The following is a 21,142-nucleotide window of genomic DNA, read 5'->3' as shown; positions in this document are numbered from 1 at the left end:
TTAATACCTCTGGTGATTCTCCTATCCTCGATATCTGTAGAAGATAAAACTTCCTGTTAAGGAGAAGGTACAAGTACATGTCAACCCCTCCTATACCGTATAGACTGGGCACACACATCCTTATAAAGAATAGATGGCCTATAGTCTGGCCTGCTCTGTACTTGATAGTTGATAAGTACTGTGGATATTATGGATCTTCATTTATTACCCTAGATTGTTGACTTTGGCATACCTGGGAAAAAGGATTGTAAATTATTCAAGTCTAGTACTGTATTCTCTCCATGTGTTGAATGAGACCAGTGAGGCTAATATCTGACAACAATTGCTGTCCACCCGAGGAAATATTCCTATTTATTTTTAATCATAATTTTATAGCATATTTAGCTAGTTGCTACAACAAACCCTGTTTCAGATCCACTTTTAATCATAACTTCTTCTTCTAGATCAAGTATTTGACCTTTGCCTATAAGAGACAAAAAATTCAGTACTTAATGAACTTTCCAGAATACAGTACTCATAAATATGTTAACTTGTGTGTACGTGTGGGTGGATGTGGCTGTGCACTGTACAGGAGCACTGAGCCAAAAAACTTCCCGTTTCAGTCCCAACTACAGGATTCACAGTTCTGTCAAAGAGCCCTGTAATTTTTAATATCATGTGTTCATGGTGAAAAGGACATAAGGTCATATCAAAAAAAAGTGCACATTGCTCAAAGATGTTCGACTTGAGGACAAGATTTTCTTTTAGCCATGCACTGAAACTGACAGATCTTGCAAGACTGTTTAAATTTTTGTCTCAAACATCATCGTGTATGGCTAAATTCCACTCAATTATAAGTATATTGGTATGCTCTCTATTGAAAGTGAAAACTTAATAGATTTTAGAATTAATTTAATTGGACTATTCATTTCCATTGTTATCCTTATATTGTGAAATTGTACATATCATATCACAAATTTCTTTAATATCAAGATATACACTTGGGTAATCTCATTAAACTCTTCCATCATAAACTTGCAGTGAAACATTATAACATTTGATTTAATTACTCAGTATTTACCTGTACCTGAACACATGTATCTAAGTTAGATCAGGTGAGCTTAAATTGATTACATTTAATCCTTTCACCGTTGTAGACTACAATGGACTCGTCCCGATGAATGCATGGTAGAGTCTACTGAAGTTACCTTGGGATAAAAGGGTTAACAAACCAAGAAATTCTTTTGAAAGAAGTACTGCATTACATAATTCTAACACAATTTATTTTTTCTTGAAATTGCCAATCAAATTTCAAGTATGTAACAATTAAAAATTTAAATGCAACAAGTGTCATTGTCTGGAAAATACATTAGAGAAAAGATAGAAATGCTGACAGTCAGAATGCATATATGGCTCTATGCAGAAAAACCAGGAACAAGATTGTGCTTCATTCTGTCAAGATATGAAAGTGGTGACGTAGCATCTGGTGATTCATTCATGAAAGAGAAATGAAACCTGTTGTTTTTTCTTTTTAAATATCACTTATCAACTATTCATCAATATATTACATAATCCCTGAAAAGAGGTTTGTAGAAAGCCTGAAACGGGTACCAGGATGCAGTATCTTTTATTGATTGTATGATACAAACTAAATTTGAGAGTGGTAATTATCTGCTCAAAGTTAATCTTTGATAACGTTCACTTTACAGTCTGAACTGAACGCACATATTACACAGGAAGAAATAAGATCTTGCCTTTATATATCTACAATTCAATTCAGGAAAAGTTTTAAGATTGCCAAGTCTGGACGGGATATGAAGATTCAGTTCACCGCCATAACACCTGAACGCTAAGGTATTATATCACACTAGAAGTAAACGACTTGCCCAAATTTGAATAAAACTAAGCAGCACCCGAGCCGATACAAGGTATGACATAATCGAGATATATGATAGTCTGGCGGTCAAACAATAGTCCTGATCAAATAAAGCTTGTTGGTGGCGGTACCTCTAGTTTGTGTTGACTTAATGTGATAAATTGTCACTTGTAGTTGCACATATTACAAAAGGCTTGTTTGTTTCTGCTCATGATAACTCATAAAGATACACTTAAAATCCTTAGATCTTTTATCAAGTATTTTACATCTGTAGATTTAATCTGTTTCAATGATAAATGATAAATCGTAACTGTTGTAGCTACTATGGGGTGACAATCTGTATAGGAAATAATATTTTACCTTAACTTTGGGGTTTCTGTATGAGAATGTGATAAAATTTACTCAGAACAGGTTATATTTGTGGACAGATGAATCATCAATACAAAACACTTGAATAACTTCTAAATAAATATATCTTAAATCAAACAAAAAACGAAGCATATGAAGTCTACCTTTTAAAAATCAATATGTTCTATGGTCTACAACTGGTAAAGGGAAGTAACTCCAGCAATACCAATGTAATGACTTTTTAGCACTAATGTAAGATCCAGATCATACACAATTAATATTTACATTAATTTAACAACAGATATGTGGTGAATTTGGCCTTTATCAATTTGCTTGATTCTTCTGTAATGTGATACAGACAAGAAGATGAAATGTAAGATCAAGGTGGCAATTTTTTTATTTCTTATTGGCCTAAAAAAATAGAAATAACAACCTACTAACCTTTTTTATTATACCTAATTGAATCCCCTGCCCCATGGATGCTCCCAGTGATTTTTCTACCTCAGAGGCTTGTGTCTTAGGACATTGGGAAAAAGCATAATGTTGGGAAAATAAAGTGATTTTCACATTGATTTTGGGAAAATGCAGCAGAAATTATCTGTTATCTAGGGGAAAGGCCTTTAAGGCCCCAAATTCACTCAAATAAAATATCTGGCTACAAACAAGTTTAAGACATTCTTGACTAATAGGCTTTCAAAGGAAAGGCTAATGACTCCTACGTCATCAACCTTACTTGGCCCTTATGAAAAGTTTATCTAAAATCCATTACAATTTATGAATTATTCAATAAAAATTAATAGGTTGTGAAAAATATACAACTTTCAAAAGAGTTTATGTAAGGCGACACTTGCCAGATTATAACTTAAGTTATTTAAAAAAGAAATATTAAGCATATGAAGTCAGTAGACATCTTTGGACTTTCGACCCAAGATAGCGTTTTAGGCGGGAAGAGCGCCACACCGGCAAGGCAACATACAAACAGTGTCTACTGAAGTGACACTGAACACATGACTCAAACACACAAGTGGGGTGGCTTAAGCATAATTAAGTTATAAATTGTAGTCTGTATTAACTAAAGCCTGTGTAACCATAGCAACCTGGCCAAATGAAAATCTTGGTCTTATCAGTGTTTTTGATGTTTATAAATACCTGCATTACATAAATTAGTGATAAGGGCCCTTCCTTGGTAGAAGCTGGTGTTTTATCTTAAGTCAACAAAACTATGACTTGGCGTCTCAACTGTCTGAACAGGTAAAACCAATCAACAGGTGTACAACTCAATAGAAATTGTTCTTTTTAGTTTCAAATTTTAGTTTCAGTTAATAAAGAATGTGATGTGATATCTAACAAAAACCTTCATTTACAAAGTAAAATCGCCCTCAACCCATCCCCAAACAATTGTTCTATTAAACTCTCCCACAAATTTTGGTTGTAAGAGCCTGTTGCAAGCACATTTTCAGCCATACATTGTATGTATATGTATCTAGGGTGAGACTTCAACATCTTGTATAATGGATATTTGATTTCTTTCAACATTTACATTTGACATGTCATTTTTGTGCTTATATTGTCCACGCTATATTTTTAGCTTTAAGTCTAATCTTTGAGTAAGTTATTTGTACAGCCTTTTTGCCCGTAAAATCAAAGATGAATTTAAGTGTGTTACATGTATTCAAAAATGAATAAGATGAATTGATATTTGAATAAGTTGAAAACAACGCATTTACTTATAAGGAAGGTATACACTTATCTTGCTTTAAATATATCAAAAAACAAATATAACTGAAATATTAATTTCAAGTTAAAAGCAACATGTATATTCAATTTTTCAATTGGCTCTGGCTGTCCCTGGGACTGTGTTTGTTCAACTGAATTACTCCCTGGATCTGGTAGGTATAAGTGTACGAGGCCATATCCTGCCGTTATCTCTGTGTTCTGTGGGTGGCCGAGATACACCCAGGGTATACAAGGTGACATTGAAGCCAAGACAAACAGTATGCTGTGACACAACCCACCAAACCAACACTACAGACCACAAACTACCACTACATAGCTCCAACGGCACTTAAGCATTTTAATGGTGTCAGCAAAATCTAATTTCCAGTCAGACATTTATAATCTATGTTGTTGACAGTTCAAATCTGAGGGATGGAATTTCATACACTGACATCTTGAGCATTCTGTATCAGTATATTTCAACCAGTATTAATTTTGCATTGTCGGAATGCTTGCTTCTTTTATACTAACTTACTTTCTTTTCATCTAACCATGATTTTAAGACTCTGTAAGATCTTCTTGTGCTGATTGGACATTTGAAAAAAAAAATGTCGATCACAAAGAAATACTAAATCAATAGCAGAGTCTGCATCATTGCTTAGTTCAATGTCAATGTTTCTGGAGTTTTGTATTCTCAAAAATATAATTTGACAGGACTGCAATTTTTGTTGTTTTGCAATATTAGATCATGAACCCATTTCAAAACCCTGATTTTCTCCTCATGATCAGGTACCCGTTTTAAAATGCCTAACAGGATTGCAAAATGTATGAACTAAGTATGAGAAAAACCCTTCTAACAAATCACCTATCAAGTGATCAACTGAACCATTCCATTCGGTCAATGGCAATCAATCTATTCCATGTATAAGATGAAAAAACTATATGTATGAGTAAATCTTTACATTTGTGGAATGGTTCTTGAAAACTAACTCTAAAGGATGGGTGCTGACTTTAATGCTTCTGTGGGTTACACATTTTACAGAAATTAAGTCTGGGGTTAAGTAATCATGAAATGGGGTTTTCTCTTTTGATCAATTAGTCCCTGCATAGAAAATTAAGGGGTTAAAGTTGAAAAGGGAAAATGATAGTATTTTCTTTATTTAGATTATCATAGAATTATAATAAATTTGTTATTTAGTAACAATATGTTATGTAATATTTTGTGGGTAAAGATGCATAGCACAAGGTGCTCCACTTACTACATTCTCTTTTTCAATATTTTAAAAATGCTGTTTTAAATTTTACCAATAGAATTTAAAATGGGGTCAGGTCCTCCACTTTCTGCCATTTTCTTTTTCAATTTTTAAAAATGCTGTTTTAAACTTTACCAATAGAATTTAAAATGGGGTAAGCTGCATAGCACAAGGTGCTCCACTTTCTTCCATTTTCTTTTTCAATATTTTAAAAATGCTGTTTTAAACTTTACCAATCGAATTAAAAATGGGGTAAGATCCATAGCATAAGGTGCTCCACTTTCTGCCTTTTTATTTTTCAAAATAAAAAAAATATGCTGCCAATAGAATTTGAAATAATGAAATGCATATTATCAAGTAAAATACATACAGTTGTTACTACAATAAAAATGTTTTTAAAATAGGAGCTCTAGTTCTTTTATCATCGAAATAAAATACCATATTTTACCCTTATACAGGAACTGAATGATTAAAAAAAGAAACCCCATTTCAGAATGACCTAACCCAGCAAAATAAATCAATGTTATTCATGTTATCCAATATGGCCTACTGAGGTATTAAAATGGGCACCCCTCCTCTACAATGATTTTTTGGTGATCCCAAAATGTTTTAAACTATAGTCAAGTTCATATGAACTTAATATTTTCAGACAGGGTCATCCGGTTTTTATCTAGACCATGACCTTTTATGTCCAAACCTGGTCAATGTATAAATCAATAAAGACCCCAACATGTATACCTTAAGTAAATAAACAGTTTACCAACACACACAGTCAAGTACCAGGTATATAAAATGGTTTCCAAGTGTTCTTTAAAGAAAAAGAACTTGACATTTGGTTTAATTCTATAAATCATTTTGGCAGAGGATGTCATCTCAACATTAGCAGCTCCCACTGTTGTTTAATATTTAAATAATTAATTGATAAGGAAATTTTCCTAATGAATTTCCAGTTAATATCTGCCATGTTGGGTTGACCATATGTTACTTGTCGGAGCTGACTTCCGATGCGAGCCCAGTGTGTCGCCAGTCTCTCTGACACAGAGACGGGTGGAGTGCCCGTTCCTTGAATTGCTGTGCCATATTTCATTAAAGAGCGTAAATCATTAAGCCATGTGTAAACTCTGCACCTACAGTAGTTAGGCAACACAACATTACAGCCGGCACGTCTCGTCGTACAGACGCACCAAATCAATATATAGTTCCGCCCAGTTACTCTGATAAACATGTTGCCGCCACATTTTCTATTTGAAACAAATAGGTGCATGAGTAATGTGTACTTGGGTAATACATTAGGAGTGGAATATGCCACCTGGGCATAACACATATCCCCACCCTGCAGTCCAATGTACATAATTCAAATACACAGACGATTGGGTTGGGATCTGCCACGCCACTGTGTCAGTGCTACTATTGCAAATAATTCTGGTGGATGATTACTGGTTAGTGGTGCCGTTTTACTGTTAAATTGCATCTGGTGACACTATGTATGCTTCATCTTCAATGCAAGTGAACCCATGACCCAAGTAAAAAGTTCCAGTAACTAGTAGTGTAGGAGACAGAGCCCGGACAAACATTTTCTTTGATGCAGGTCAAAGGTCAAAAACAGAATGACCTACTTTGGTATACGACACACACTGCCTCACCAAGATGAACCCACACTCCAAGTATAAAGTTCCAGTGACAAGTAGTGTAGGAGATAGAGCCCGGACAAACATTCTGCTAATTACATCAGCTGAAATGCAATATTCTTTCACAGCCACACATTATATTTTGCCAAGCATAATATCTCTCCCAAGTTTCTCAAAAGTTTATCTTCTCTCATCAGAAGATGAGTGTCATCCTTTGAATCAAAAGATTGAGTGCTGGAATGTTCTTTTGACAAAAATGGCCAATGAAAAATGTATGTGATACTCAGAAAGTGTTTTTATTTTGGTACAACCCAAATGTGTTGAAATCTGAGACATTCCAATACAAAATATAGAAACTTACTGGAAAAATTCCATATTTTTTTCAAATAGTTTGTTCCTATTTACTTCCCACATATTCTGATGAATGACGTATGCCAGTAATTGAGTTATACAATCTTTTTGAATAGATCATGAAGCAGATAACGTGCCATTATATAAGTAACATGATAATATAATCCAGTATTCTTTAAGAATCAACAAGATATATTAAACTATTTAAAAGAATTTTACTTGAAGTTTAGCCCTCATTTGAACTTTGACCTTGCAGTAGAACTTAATGAGCAGAGATTACTGAAATTTCTACTTATTTGACCTTTGATCAACAAGTGCAGGACATGAAATAAAAAAAAAGTGCCCTACAGATCTTTGGGTGATGAAGATATATTTTATTAAGCTTCGTCTCAAGATTCATCAAAATATGTAAACAACAGTTAACAAGCAAATTTGTGGAATTCATATCCCTGCTTGCAGGACATATTGTAGGTAAACATTATTGAGGTTAGGTTTAAACATGTGAGGATCGTACTGTTGAGACATAATGTATAGCTTGAAGCTCGAAGAAAAAAACCCACCTTATCGTTATACCTCATTAATTATCCATAAATATGCACAAATCACATTGGCTGGCAAACTTAGCATGAGTCGGATGTGCATACGGAATTTGGTTGAAATAACCGCACAATATCTACAGCAATTATCACACGAAAACCAAAGAGTGCCCGAGATGGGTGGAAAGACAGAGGGACATAAACATTGTCGTCATCAAGTTTGAATGAATTTGGCTAATATTTGCTAGAGTTATTAAGCGGAAACTGCACATAATGACGTTTTACGTTAATCAAAGGACCATAACTCTGCTAAATGGAGTCTTATTAAAGTGGTTGTCTAACTCGGTCGAGCCCTTTATGCGTTGAACCCTGTTACCAAGTTTGAAGACAATCGGATAATATTTGCGAGAGTGATGAACAGAAACGGCAGATGACGTTTTTCGTTATTCAAGGGGCCATTACTCCCCTAAATAAAGTCTGCTGAGAGTGGTCATCGAAATTGGTCGAGCCCTTAAGGCATTTAACCCTGGTACCAAGTTTGAAGAAAACTGGTTAACATGTGTTGCAGTTATTGCACGGAAATGGCAGATAATGATGTTTTTCGTTATTCAAGGGGCCATAACTCCATTAAATAAAGTCTGCTGAAATTGGTCATCGAAGCGTGACAGACAGACAAACAGACTAACGAACCCAAATTAATATCCCCCATTTCGGTGAAAGCGGGGGATACAAATTTACAAGCCCAGACATTTTACTATAAAAAAGGGTTTGTACTTCGACTTTTGACCTAGAAATGAATGTCACCGTAACCTATATACTGTGCACTACACACCTTCTATTAGTGATGTAGGTTTCCTTCAGTATCTTCAAGTTTAGAAGTTATGGCCCAACCAGAACGATACTTTCTAGAACCAGAAAACCTGAACAAGAATCATCACTTATACAATTACCTCCCTTTCCTTCATAGAAGCGACACTATTATTTAGTTTTCTCACTACCGCTTAGGATGATTGCTATTCAATCACCATTGAAGTTTTATACTAGTTAAAGTCAATACAGCAGGTCATGCCAAATCACACCCTCAAAATACCAGGGATTAAGCTCTCTTGCTTTCTTTGTGTTCTCTGAATATATCATGACAAAATAGAAGGCTCTGTATGCGTTACCTTGCAAACTATACAAGTAGACTAGTTTAAGTGATGTTCTGATGTACATCAAATGAATAGCATGACAGCACAGTAACACTGACCAGCTTTGAAGCTTGGTGTTGATTCTCTGTAATCTTCAAATGATTGGTATCAGGTTAGTTTGCGGACCTGAATCCAATCAAATAGCTAACTGTGTGACTTTGAATTTGTCATATCATATTCCTTGGCTAAAGAGAAGGTAACTGAGCATAACCCCTTGGAATTTCGAGGATGTCACTACCTTGATACTTATGGTACTTGTAATATCTAATGGACTGACCTGTGCTGGAGTGTGCTTGCCCTGTGTGGCCTCCATAGTCTGAGGTGACTGACAGTTGCTGATGCTGGAAAGCTTCCTGCTGGGACTGCTTTAGCACATTTATCTCTTTCTGTTGAAAAATAAGACAAAACTGAAATTTCTGTGCTATACAAGTGAATATTTCTAGTTAAGTATTTCCTTGTCATTTGTGTACCCATGATATGTCCTTTTTTCCAAAAGCAACAGAAGAGTTGAAAAAGTTTCCTCTAAAGAATACTTCACATTGGATATAAAATTTCCACAGAAACAAATAATGGTTTTGAATCAAATTTCTACATAAAGACCCTTTCTCTTTAAAATGTTGGCTGGAAAAACCTCAAATACATATTCATGGAAAGTTAGTGACATCATAATGTAAAATGATGTCTCGTGTTTTGTGGTAGCACTCACGCAGACATGACCATATGGAAGTTTGCCAACCAACCATAGTCTCGCAGCTAAAGTGAAAGAGTCCAATATAACCCTATGAATGCAATTTCTTTAGCAGAGCTTCGGACACATTACCATGTAATTCATAGCCCTATGAATGCAATTTCTTCTGTACAATGACTTGTATCGGAATATGAAGTGAATTTAGCGAAAAAGTAATTGCCGAGATAAAAACAGATTTCGAAGACGAAATGAAGTATTATTTCATTCTGTGATTGCTTGCATCACTAGTAAATCAAAGTATTGTTGTGAGTGCCTCACCTCTTTCTCCTCCAGTACTCCTCTGTACTGTGCTGAGATACTGTTGATCTGAAGCTCCGAAGACTCAGCCTTCTCCTCAAGCTCATGGATGATCTGTTTAAATCGGGCACTCTGTCAATTGAGCAATTCAAAAGATTATGGTTCAGTTTTCAAAATCTGACATGGCAAGCTTTAAATAATTCCTCACTTCCTCTTTCCAGTATTTATTCTATCAATAAAAAATATGGCTGAAAAGGACCATGATTGAAACATTTTAAGCACAAATAACCCATTATCAGGATTTTTTAGAAACTCTTTTGTTGCATTATGATTTCTTTTACAAGAAAAATCTATTTGATGTTAACATGAATTTAAAAAGATTGCATTTTCAAATAAATATCTCACGATGTTTTATAGATTACTAACAAAGGAGTTTTAGTTTAGTCATCCAGGCCCAACGAGCCCCAGGTCTGAGTCCTACAATACCCTGTTGTAGCTGTACCAGTTTGTAGTGCTATGTAAATAGACATTTCATTGACTTTGTTTACCAATAAACATACGTCTGGTTATGAATACTCTCCAAACAAAGACTATGACATTCCCCCAGTCAAGAGAGCTACTCAAGGCTTTTAACCCTTCACACAGGCAGGAAACACTAGAGCAGGCAGATAGACAAGGCAGTTATTGGGAACCTTATCTAAACTGAATCAAGTAAAATAGAAACTTGTGTTGTGAGAACAAAAAAATCCACTTATTGACCATTATTTTCTTTTGTCATACTTATGTTTCATCAAGATATCTAAAAGGTTTAAAATTCAAAGCCTGGACAAGATATTTTTTTATTTTATTCACACGTAATTAACCTTTGACCTAAAGGTAAAGGTCACAGTTACCAAATTACGATGCACACACCAGTGAATGATGCAGGTATACTTCAAGTTGCATTAAAGAATATTGAATGGTATAAAAGTTATGGCCTGAACAAGACATTAAGAAAAGAACGTTTCAACTGCCCTTGGAAAAAATACACCAACTAGAACATACCGTAGTATGCCATGATAAAGGATACTCCAGACCAACAGAAAAAGACTATTTTTGTACTTCAGTCTTTCTCAATATACCAGGGACATCATCTAAGCCATCTGACAGGTTTTACAGTTTAACAGATCAGGTAATTTTAAATGTTGACTCTGTTGAGATGGCCACCAATAGAAACAGTCATGAAAATAACCTCAACAAACACCCTGTGACGCAATTCTCGTGAGCGCTGTACAAACACACGGTCAGCAGGACAGGAACTCATCCAACATTTATTTAGTCTCCACTTACCTCATTTTTCTGTGCTGTTATAACAGTCTGGCACTCTGTAATCTTTTCCTGGGCTATCCTCAGCTCTGTAGCATGATCTGTAAGGCAAACACGTAAAGTAGATAAATTTTGACAAGCACCTGCTAGGCCTACATCCCTTTATGGCATGCTCAGATAATAAATAGACTAAAATGATAAGTGGATCATGTGCCCAATTGTTCAAACACTTAATATCATGGAAATATTTCCGTTTACAATGTCCATCAATCATGCTAGCGCTGATGGCATACAACATACATATAAAATGCAATATAATTTCACTTTTACCGTGTCTTAATATCATCTGACAATTTGTTAAAGTTATCAGATTCAGTAGAAGTCTGCAAACCTACACCTTAGAGAACAATACAGCTACACTGCACATTATTACTCATAGCATTCAATTTGAAAAACTTAAAAACTATCATAATAGCTTTTTCTTTTTAAAGTCTAGGTCATAAAATTGATTGGTATATCAGCTTTCTATATCCTTCAGCCTGTAATTACGTTTACTTTCAAACATTTGAAAATGTAACTCAATGACGACTATTCAACACACCATTGTTAGAAAGTAAACAGACACCAACCGAGACATTCAATAAAACTAAATACACCTCAACAAGAGATCCAGCAATATCTTACCTCATTCTAATTTTGAAACCTGGAACCCTCGGCCACCAAACACATTATACAGGCGAAGTGTTTTTTTCACTTTCAATTAAAGTCAAATAATTCCAGTTCTTAAATAAAACTATTCATAACTATCTACAGCTCTGATCACTATAAAATCAAACTGCAAAACTTTTTTACAACTGTTGAAGTTCAAAAGTCTGTTGAGCCAATTTTGAAATCCAGCCGAGTCTGTGTCGCGTTACCTGCCCAACTGTCCTGAGCCTGAGATTCCAGGTAAACTGTGGCTTGTGCAAACAAGCAATATCAGCCAATATAGAGCCCTGAATTTTAGTCTCCACATAACATATGACAAGACCCTGGATAAATCTCATAATACCACGGTAACCAAGCCGCCCTCAACCAACCGGCGGCCGCAGAGTGGCTTATAGGTCAGATAAGGCGCAGACTGATAAGCTCAAATGCGGCCCTCAAAAGTAGGGACGTGCTATATAGGCATGATTCATTCACAGTGGGATTGTTTTATCAATATTATATTATTTATTCTTGACCAATCGTTACGCAGCATGATGTAATGAAGAGCCAATTAATAGCTAGAGCTAACAATCTGAACATGAAAAGTAAGCATGTGGTCTCAACAGTTGTCCCAGTTAATAAAATTTGTTCAAATACAGGACAAATCGAAAATGAATACACCCAACCCGACTATACTGATCTAGTACAAAGGGCGTGTCCCAATATCAATATATACCTTATGACTTTTGATAGACCGAATGATACATACGATACATAGTGAATATGATGTACGTGTCAGCTTCTTTCTGTTCAACGAAACATCTTGTGACATAATCTTTGATTACTCATTTTGTACACAATGTTAACGGTTCTTTACATAGTGGAGATATTCCATACTGTGTAAACCTTCTTATATTTAATTAACAAACCTCTGACAATCAAACAGTCCCAACAGTTTTACACAAAAGGACAACTTCCTCTCCAAGGTCATAATATAGGACTTCAGAAACTCAAAAACCAATTACTGCACCATTAAGTTAATGTTTGGAGGAAAACTTAAGACAACAAATACAATAGAATGTTTTCATTCAATATATTCTGTACCAGGTGCACAGACATCAGTCATATATAATGTATTTTGATTTCTGGTTGCCAGCGATTTGACCCAACCCAGTTCTGCTATATTCCTTCCTCCTTTAACAAAGTCTTCGACCCTTAAGACACACAAGACTCTATACCACCTTTTGTGGGTATATTTCATTGTGCGCCAAAGTAACTGAAGAAAGAGAAATGCACGGCCATCGGGGGCTCGAACCTTGGACCCTCCGAACTCCAGACTGATGCTCTACCAATGCAATTGAGCTATCTGGTCGGCAGCGTTCAACCCAGTCCAGTTCCACTACATAAGTAAACTTATGGCCCTAGTCAAGCAGCATAGTGCTAGAATGTATAATACTTCATATTATAACAATCTCTACTCAAAGTTGTCGTTCTTTACACTCACATACACCAATGGACATCAAAGAGCTAGTAAATGTCAATAAGACATGATTGCCCTTGCTTCCATCATTTTTTAAATTTCTGTGAATAGAAACAATGGCTTTATGGCCTAAATGCAAATTCATTCGAGGTATTCTCATATCTGTACTAGACATTTGTACAAATTTTTATCAAACTAATTAATATAGGAAGCTACTTGAATGATTGGCACTAAATTAATTGACACATTTCTTTAAATAGAAAGGGTGACCTTGCCCTTGACTTTAATTTAGAACATCCTCGTTCTCGACATATGTATTAAGTTTGATTCAAATCTGTTCATAAAAAAAATTCTGTGGAATAACTTATGACAATGACACCAGTCTTTCTAAGGTATGCTGGGACATGTTCCTACTCATATGGCTGAAGAGACTGATTTGCATAAAATACTCCGTCCAATGATAAAAAAACCCACCATGTGGTAAGCATTCATCAAGAATGTAGCAGAGCTGGATCAGATGATTGTACTGCAGAGCCTTATATTGCCCCTACTTCAGGAAAGTTTTACTTGAGAAGTGAAAATCTCTTTCAATTCCTTGGATTGGTTCAGTATTTTTTATTTTTTATTTGGAGAATATACCAATGCTGTTTAATCACATTGGTGTGTCATCATCCAAGAAGGGGAAGGGGTATACCTATGCTGGGGAAATAGTAGCATCAACTATCAAATACATCTACGTTATCATACGACCTTAACTTTTGGAGAATGCAAAAAATGCTTTTTCTATTACATGAATTGTCAAAACAGTAGAAAGTAAAGTGGGAAATTCTGCTAATACCTAGTAAAACATGTTTGACCTTCATGACCTTGACTTTACATGTCTTTGCCCTTTCAGATTTACATTTCAAGTTACAGGGAACATTCCTGGGTGAGTAACAAGTTCTATCATACTTTGGTTATATCACAAAGATGGCCTGGTAGTGCTAAAAACCCTTTTCCAACATGACTGATGTTAAGCTGACAGCATAAGCTAATACAGACAAGTCTGAAACGAAAGGGACCGATCGTTACAACCAAATTGAAAACGAGACAAGTTGATTGACTACCGAAGTATCTGGACCCAATAAAACCAGGATGTATATACAACAGTGTAATCCCTGTGGACAGGGGTAACACCCAGTATGACTGTCAAAACCGGAATGTTCACAAAAGTCTGTGGATATACCTCAGGAATACCACACTGCACAAAACAAAGACAAGAGAATTTCCATAATCTGTGACGAAGCAAAATTTTAGGCAAAAAAGACATCACTGAACTGACACACCTTGAATCCAGAAGAAAATCTAGGAATACATGAGGAATATTAGATTGCATAACATACAGACAGGACAGATTACCATAATCCGTGACAAAGCCAAACTTAAAGCCAAATTAAAGATTTCGGGAAAATGTCAAACCTTGAATGAAGAATAAGGCATTGCCAGTGATACCAATCCCATGACATTTGGTTAAAGATTGTGTATGGTAACAGTGCTTTGATTGGTCTCCCACTGGCAATGTAATACTCTGATAATTAACATAATGATGTCAGTACATTATCTCCATGAAAAGTCAGCCATATGCATATGCCAAACCAGAAAACAACTGTAATATTGGACAAGGAAAATTACATAAATCTAATAGATTTATAAATGAGTAAGTAATACACCTACATGTATTCCAATGTTAAAATTGAGTTAGAAGTGTAAAGATGATGATATAACTATGGTTTTGTTAAAAAAATATTACTGCAGAATATTTCCATAATATCAAAATAAATCGTAAAAGGACATCTTACTTAACAAATCAATGAAGTTTGATAAAAAAAAAAATCAGAGATGAAGTGAATGAGAATGATGAAAAAAAATCTTTAAATAGTAATGGTGACCTTGACCTTGATAACCCGAAACACCAACTTGTTCCAGATAATGTCATACTTGACCAATTTATGAAGTTTGATAAAGATCCTCTCAGAAATGAATCCACTAGAGCAATGACGAAGTGCAAAAATATCAGTACCTCAAAACAAATGGAATGCTTTATCCCCTTTCCAAAACTTGTTATAATAAAAAGGTGAGATTATAACATATATGCATAACTATGTCTGATAAACAGATTTTCTGGTAAATAGGTAACTGTCAGTTTGTTATATGTGACCTATCTACTTGTATAACTGTTTTTTTGTATAGGAAAGAGATTTCTTTTTGGTTGGCAGACTCAGTGGTAATTGCCAAAAATAGTTGATTCATGTAACATATATCTTGTCAAATGAAAATATTCCAATAAATTCAAGACAGGTTGTGATAATGCATGTTTAGGTAAAATTAATGACTGTCCTCTGACATAGTATGCAATCATGTGAATACATGTACGACCCAGTCTCAATGTAAAATCCTGGCTGTGCTCCCATATCAAGCATTTGAATGGTTTGTGTCTCCAGAATAACCAACTATGATCAATACCCTTTGAACAAGTATGTGCATGCCTTTGTGACTTTGTGTCTTTAGGTAAAACAATAAATGTCCTTTGACCAAGCATGTACATGCTTTGGTGTCTTTAGTTAAAACAATCAATGTCATTTGACCAAGCATGTGCATATGCCTTTGTGTCTTTAGTTAAATCAGTCAATGTCCGTTGACCAAGCATGTGCATGCCTTTGTGTCTTTAGTTAAAACTCTCAATGTCCTTTGACCAAGCATGTGCATGCCTTTGTGTCTTTAGTTAAAACAGTCAATGTCCGTTGACCAAGCATGTGCATGCCTTTGTGACTTCTTGTCTTTAGGTAAATTATTTAATGTCCTTTGACAAAGCATGTGCATGCCTCTGTGTCTTAAGGTCAACCAATCAAAGTCCTATGACCAATTCAACCAAATGCACACTTTAATGTGTCCAAAAGATAAACCAATATATTTTGTGTCTCAAGAGTAAAACCAAGCATACACAACTGATCCATTAGTTCCAGCAGGTACACCCATTGGTGTCTCCAGGTAAAACTAAATGATAAGACCTGTCCAAACATGAGAACACCTTTTGTGTCTGAAGGTAAAATCAATAAATATGCACTGATCAAACAAGGAAGTTTATAAAACTTTCAAGATCAATGACGTAATCTACCGCACCCCTTCACAAAACTGCAAAGTTGACAAGTAATAGAAGGAAACATCACAATTCACAAAACATTTTTTCACGTATGAAAATATTTCCGTATTTAAATTAATATGTGAAATGAGATATTGGACCAGCAAGAAGTGAAAGTGGATGTATTTTCTTTGAACAGCGGTAATAATAGGGTAGAAGTAGTTATGGAGACAAACTCTAGCCTAGCAAATGATAAATGCGTCCCAGCACACATAGGGCGTGGGGGTACCATAATTCCTAGGTTGACAGGCTTAACCAGCCGCTTCCTCTGATAAGCCGACACAGTATGCTATACAAACTTCCAACTTTGTGAAGTCCTATAAAGTGACTTTTTCAAGTAGATAAGCAAAAATAACATATCGATTAATAATATAAACATACATTAAACTTAATCATAAACTTATCACAGAGACAACACATTAAACGTATAAAAGTTTAACTTTGAGAGCAATTTTGTGGTTTCCATTTGTCCTCAGGTAAACAATTTATAATTACCAGGTATATACCTGGTACCTGTTCAATGGAGGAATGACATTTGTAAAGTACAGTTAGAGTGACATATTGTTTACTACAATTTAACAGAAGATTTTTATCTCATATCATGTTACATCATGTTCTTTAATAATTTACCACAGTAAACTTTATTACAATGCCACTTGTGCGATTAATTTTTGGTGTTATCAGGGAATTTGGTGATACAGTGACAGTATATCGTAGAAGACATATATAAAGGATCTTGAAATATGTTAACAGTGAATTTTAAATGTGGTGGCAAATAAAACAATGTTACTGTGAAGCGGTACATAATATGGCCGTAACACATTGAATGAGTAGTTGTTTGTATTGTTGAAATATACAAAATATTTGTGAGAAAATGATGTTAAAGGAGAAATAATTCATCCTACCTGGTTATAGATCAATGAGTGCAATAAAACATCACCGAATACATGTACTGGTAGTATTGCATTAATGAAACCCAAGGGAGCAAGTCTATTAATAGTGGTCAGATAATTGTGATTACATTCACTCCCACTGATTCAGGGGGCATAACTCTGTTAACTACAGTCATTATCCAATTTGTCTTATAGCTTTCAGGGTAATTAACTTTCCTATGAGGTTTGAACTCAATCCATTGAAAATTAACTACAGATACCAAGCGAACACTAATTCAGAAATTGAAAAGGGTATAACTCCATAAATAACAGTCAGACGATGGTGGTTGTCAAACTTTCATTGGAATTAGTTTTCCCTTGAAGTTTGAAGTCAAACCGTTGAAAACTACTCAAGAGATCAAGCTGACACCGTTTCAGCAATTGATTAAAGGGGTGTTTCTCAGTTTAATTACAGTCGGAAAATAGTGGTTATCAAACTTGTCCAATCTCTCATGGTAATGAACTTTCCAATGAAGTTTGAAGCTAATCTGTTGAAAATTACTTGAGATATCCAGCGGACATTGTGCTGTCCTGCCTGCATGATAACATAATACGTCATATATCAAGGTTTACTATATTGATATACTGTTAACGATAAAACCATTTTTAGTTTTCACAGAAAACCACTATAAATATAAGTCTTAAATTTTCTACCAAAGATGGAATCCTATCCAGTTTCTAATAAATGGTTAAAAAAAAATGGGGAAAATAGCTGAATGAAAACATTTAGAAATGACAACCAACAACAAAAGTTGTATTACCAGCTACATGAACATATACCTGTAGTTAGTTATATACAGTACTTACACCAGGTAATTTATTCTAGCAGTATATTTAGAAATTATATACACAGAACATACAATAAACTTGTGAGAAGGATTAAAATATGACTTGTATGATTCCCAATTTATTATCTTTTATTAATAAATTATGATGGAAACAAAAACGTATTGACGTAATAGCAGCCTTTAGCATACATACAGTGTATGTACAGGTATCATATGTAAATAGCCTAGTGATAAAAATAAATACCAGTACTGTGGGTGGTAAATGTGCATTTTAAATATGCTTCTTCATAAACGTACATTCTCAAAGTAAGTGCCTAACACGACTAGAAGAAAATCAAGAAATTGCATTCATAGGGCAATGAAAGCAAACAGATTTCCACTTACCTACCTGTTAATAATGTGGAAAAAAATGTAAGAAGACAATATTTAGGTGACATTAGGCTGTTTCAGGAGTATCTTTGCCAATATCAATACTTCAATACTGCAAATACTATGAATTTCTTGATTAGATCAACAATAACTATAAATTTAGGATTTAAAAATAAACATATTCAACAATCAAGCATTTATACACTGTACCAGGATGCTATACCTTCACTCTGCTTTGACCTGAAGATAATGTGATTCTACAATGTTTCCTGTAACCTTTATCTGCAGTACAGTAAAACCTTGTTATACTGTTTAATCATGGCATTATAAAGGAGTTTGGTGATTAAGTATGAGTTATATGCTGAACACAAACCAATTTCGACATTAAATATGCAATAATTCAAAAATTGTATTCAAGGCAAGCATTGCAACAATTTGACCTTTAAATCATGCATATTAAGACAAGTACAGATGTATTATATGTATCTTGTAACTATGTAGGATTCATCATAACCAAACTAGGCGAAGGATTGTCATATATAAAGATCCCCTTTTGGGACACACTTTGGTATAAAAGTACAAAAGGGCTATAACTCTGTATATAATCAAAATGTGACAGTCAGACACATGCACCAGTCCCTGCCATTCCAAAAAGGTAATCACATAAAAATTGGGGCCAATACCAATCAAATAGCTATCTGCATACCTTTGATTTTTTCATGACATATTCCAAGGGTGCAGAAAAAGTTAGAAAGCATAACCCTTGGAGTTTTGAGGATGATAGGTATATAGTAATGAAACAGAAAAGTATTGCTGTGAATTGATCTTTTTACTTTTGCTGTCAACTGCTCCCCTGGCTCTTGCAGGCCATGTATCTAAATTTATCATTATCAGGATGAATTTCAATTTCCCATGTATAACTGATACACAATACATCTCCAGCACACACGCAGGCATACACACATAGGGAGATATTAGCCAGGTGGCATAGGACTAGTAGTCAGCGCCTGATAAGGCAGCTCCTGCTCATTCCTCACAAATTGTATATCCTAATTGTATTAATTGTATATCTATGTACTGTAAAGCGCTTTAGAGTGGCTTATGTTAGCTAGATAGGGCGCTATATCAAATGTTGTATATTATTATTATTATTTATTATAACTCTATATATTATAAACCTGGAGAAAACTCATGTGGTCGGGCAGGTGACCCCATACGTTTTCAAGTCCAATCAGGTAATTAACAAATCCTGGCAGCCTTGGTGGTTTTTTTATAGTACATTTTTATTTGTATAAGGGGTATTTTTTTTTATCACATAATGTACTATGTTATCCAGTGAATATACTCATGCCTATTTGTTTGCGTATTAACCCATGTCATATGACCTATCAGCCCTGTGATTGGTTATAAGTTTCAATTGTTTCAATTGAGACATCACGCCTAGGACAAGTACATAACGTCACAGACTTTTTTACATTTCAAGGTTGCATTAAAAATTGTCGTTTTACATAAATAAATGCAACAAATCTTGATTACGTAATGAAAAGGATCTTACACCGACTCGTTTTTCATTTCATATGAAAGTTAAGAAACCTGTCACAAATTTTTCATTTTCTTAAGACTCGTTTCATAAATCTCATATGAAATGGAAACTCATGTAAATTCCTTTATATATATATACAGATTGTTACTGTTAAACATCAGACTCCTGTGACAGTACACTATCCAAAACGTTTATTAAAATACTCCCAACTAAAAGTTAAAACTTTAATAAAATCTAAAACAGTTTTACTTTTCAATATTCATCAGACCATGTGTACACTTATAAGCAAAGGGTACATATATAATGGCAGTCGGGTGTCAAATACACTTGTTTGGGTCGAGTTGACTTATAAACGTATCGGCAGCCGATTGTTGACATCCATGCTACAGAGTCAGCACCATGTCGTGAGCTGTCATCTCATTTTAAATTTATGAATGAAATGCCATCATGTACATTTTGCATTATAACTACGTACTATATATAACAGATAAACCGTACCACTTATTTCTTCTGTACCCTCTGTCAAAATATCTTTGGTCAAGTTGGACAGCTGACCCGTCAGGTTCGATAGACTTCCGCCTATCCATGACATTCTCGGTTTTGCTACGTGAAAATGAAAGGCCAACGGACCATTATATGTGTTCTACTTATCTATATGCTAAGGTTGAGATAATATATACTGTCATGACGACAAAGTTGATCCGAACCAACGATGTGCCAACACGACGGTCGCCATCTTCTTTTCGGAACAGGAAGTCATGCACGAGCATGCTGGGAGTCACACACGTCGTCTGCTACACGTGCTAGGCCTATTTTAGTCATGAAAAAAAACAGTGGGCAGTAGGTTTTATTTATATATTTTAGAGGATCTTTTGTCAGATAGGTACGATCCTAAATAGTGCAGTTTTCTTCCCTTTTCATGGAAGTAATGTCCCTTTTGCTTCACAACTCCTCCCACAGTCTTAGTATATAGTATCAGAACGAAATCGAGATAAGTT

At 34.9% G+C, this 21,142-nt stretch overlaps 1 protein-coding gene across 5 annotated transcripts in view; it reads right to left on the bottom strand.

The window, feature by feature from the left end:
- LOC110466062 (thyroid receptor-interacting protein 11-like) overlaps positions 1 to 20,888 on the bottom strand; it is a 47,390-nt gene extending 26,502 nt beyond the window's left edge. For all 5 annotated transcript variants that reach the window (XM_021522325.1, XM_021522329.1, XM_021522327.1 and 2 more), the window contains exons 1-4: positions 20,643 to 20,888; positions 11,192 to 11,268; positions 9,884 to 9,994; positions 9,155 to 9,263 (exon numbers count right to left, since the gene is read on the bottom strand). In XM_021522325.1, the coding sequence (XP_021378000.1) occupies positions 9,155 to 9,263; positions 9,884 to 9,994; positions 11,192 to 11,268; positions 20,643 to 20,736 (391 nt within the window). In that variant the 5' untranslated portion in view covers positions 20,737 to 20,888. The remainder of the gene's footprint in view (positions 1 to 9,154; positions 9,264 to 9,883; positions 9,995 to 11,191; positions 11,269 to 20,642) is intronic.
- Positions 20,889 to 21,142: the final 254 nt, after the last annotated feature.

This window comes from Mizuhopecten yessoensis, unplaced genomic scaffold, assembly GCF_002113885.1.
Source record: "Mizuhopecten yessoensis strain PY_sf001 unplaced genomic scaffold, ASM211388v2 scaffold11115, whole genome shotgun sequence".
NCBI classification, from domain to species: Eukaryota; Metazoa; Mollusca; class Bivalvia; order Pectinida; family Pectinidae; genus Mizuhopecten; species Mizuhopecten yessoensis.
Note: the sequence above shows the minus strand (reverse complement) of the source record. Positions and strands in the feature narration are given on the sequence as shown.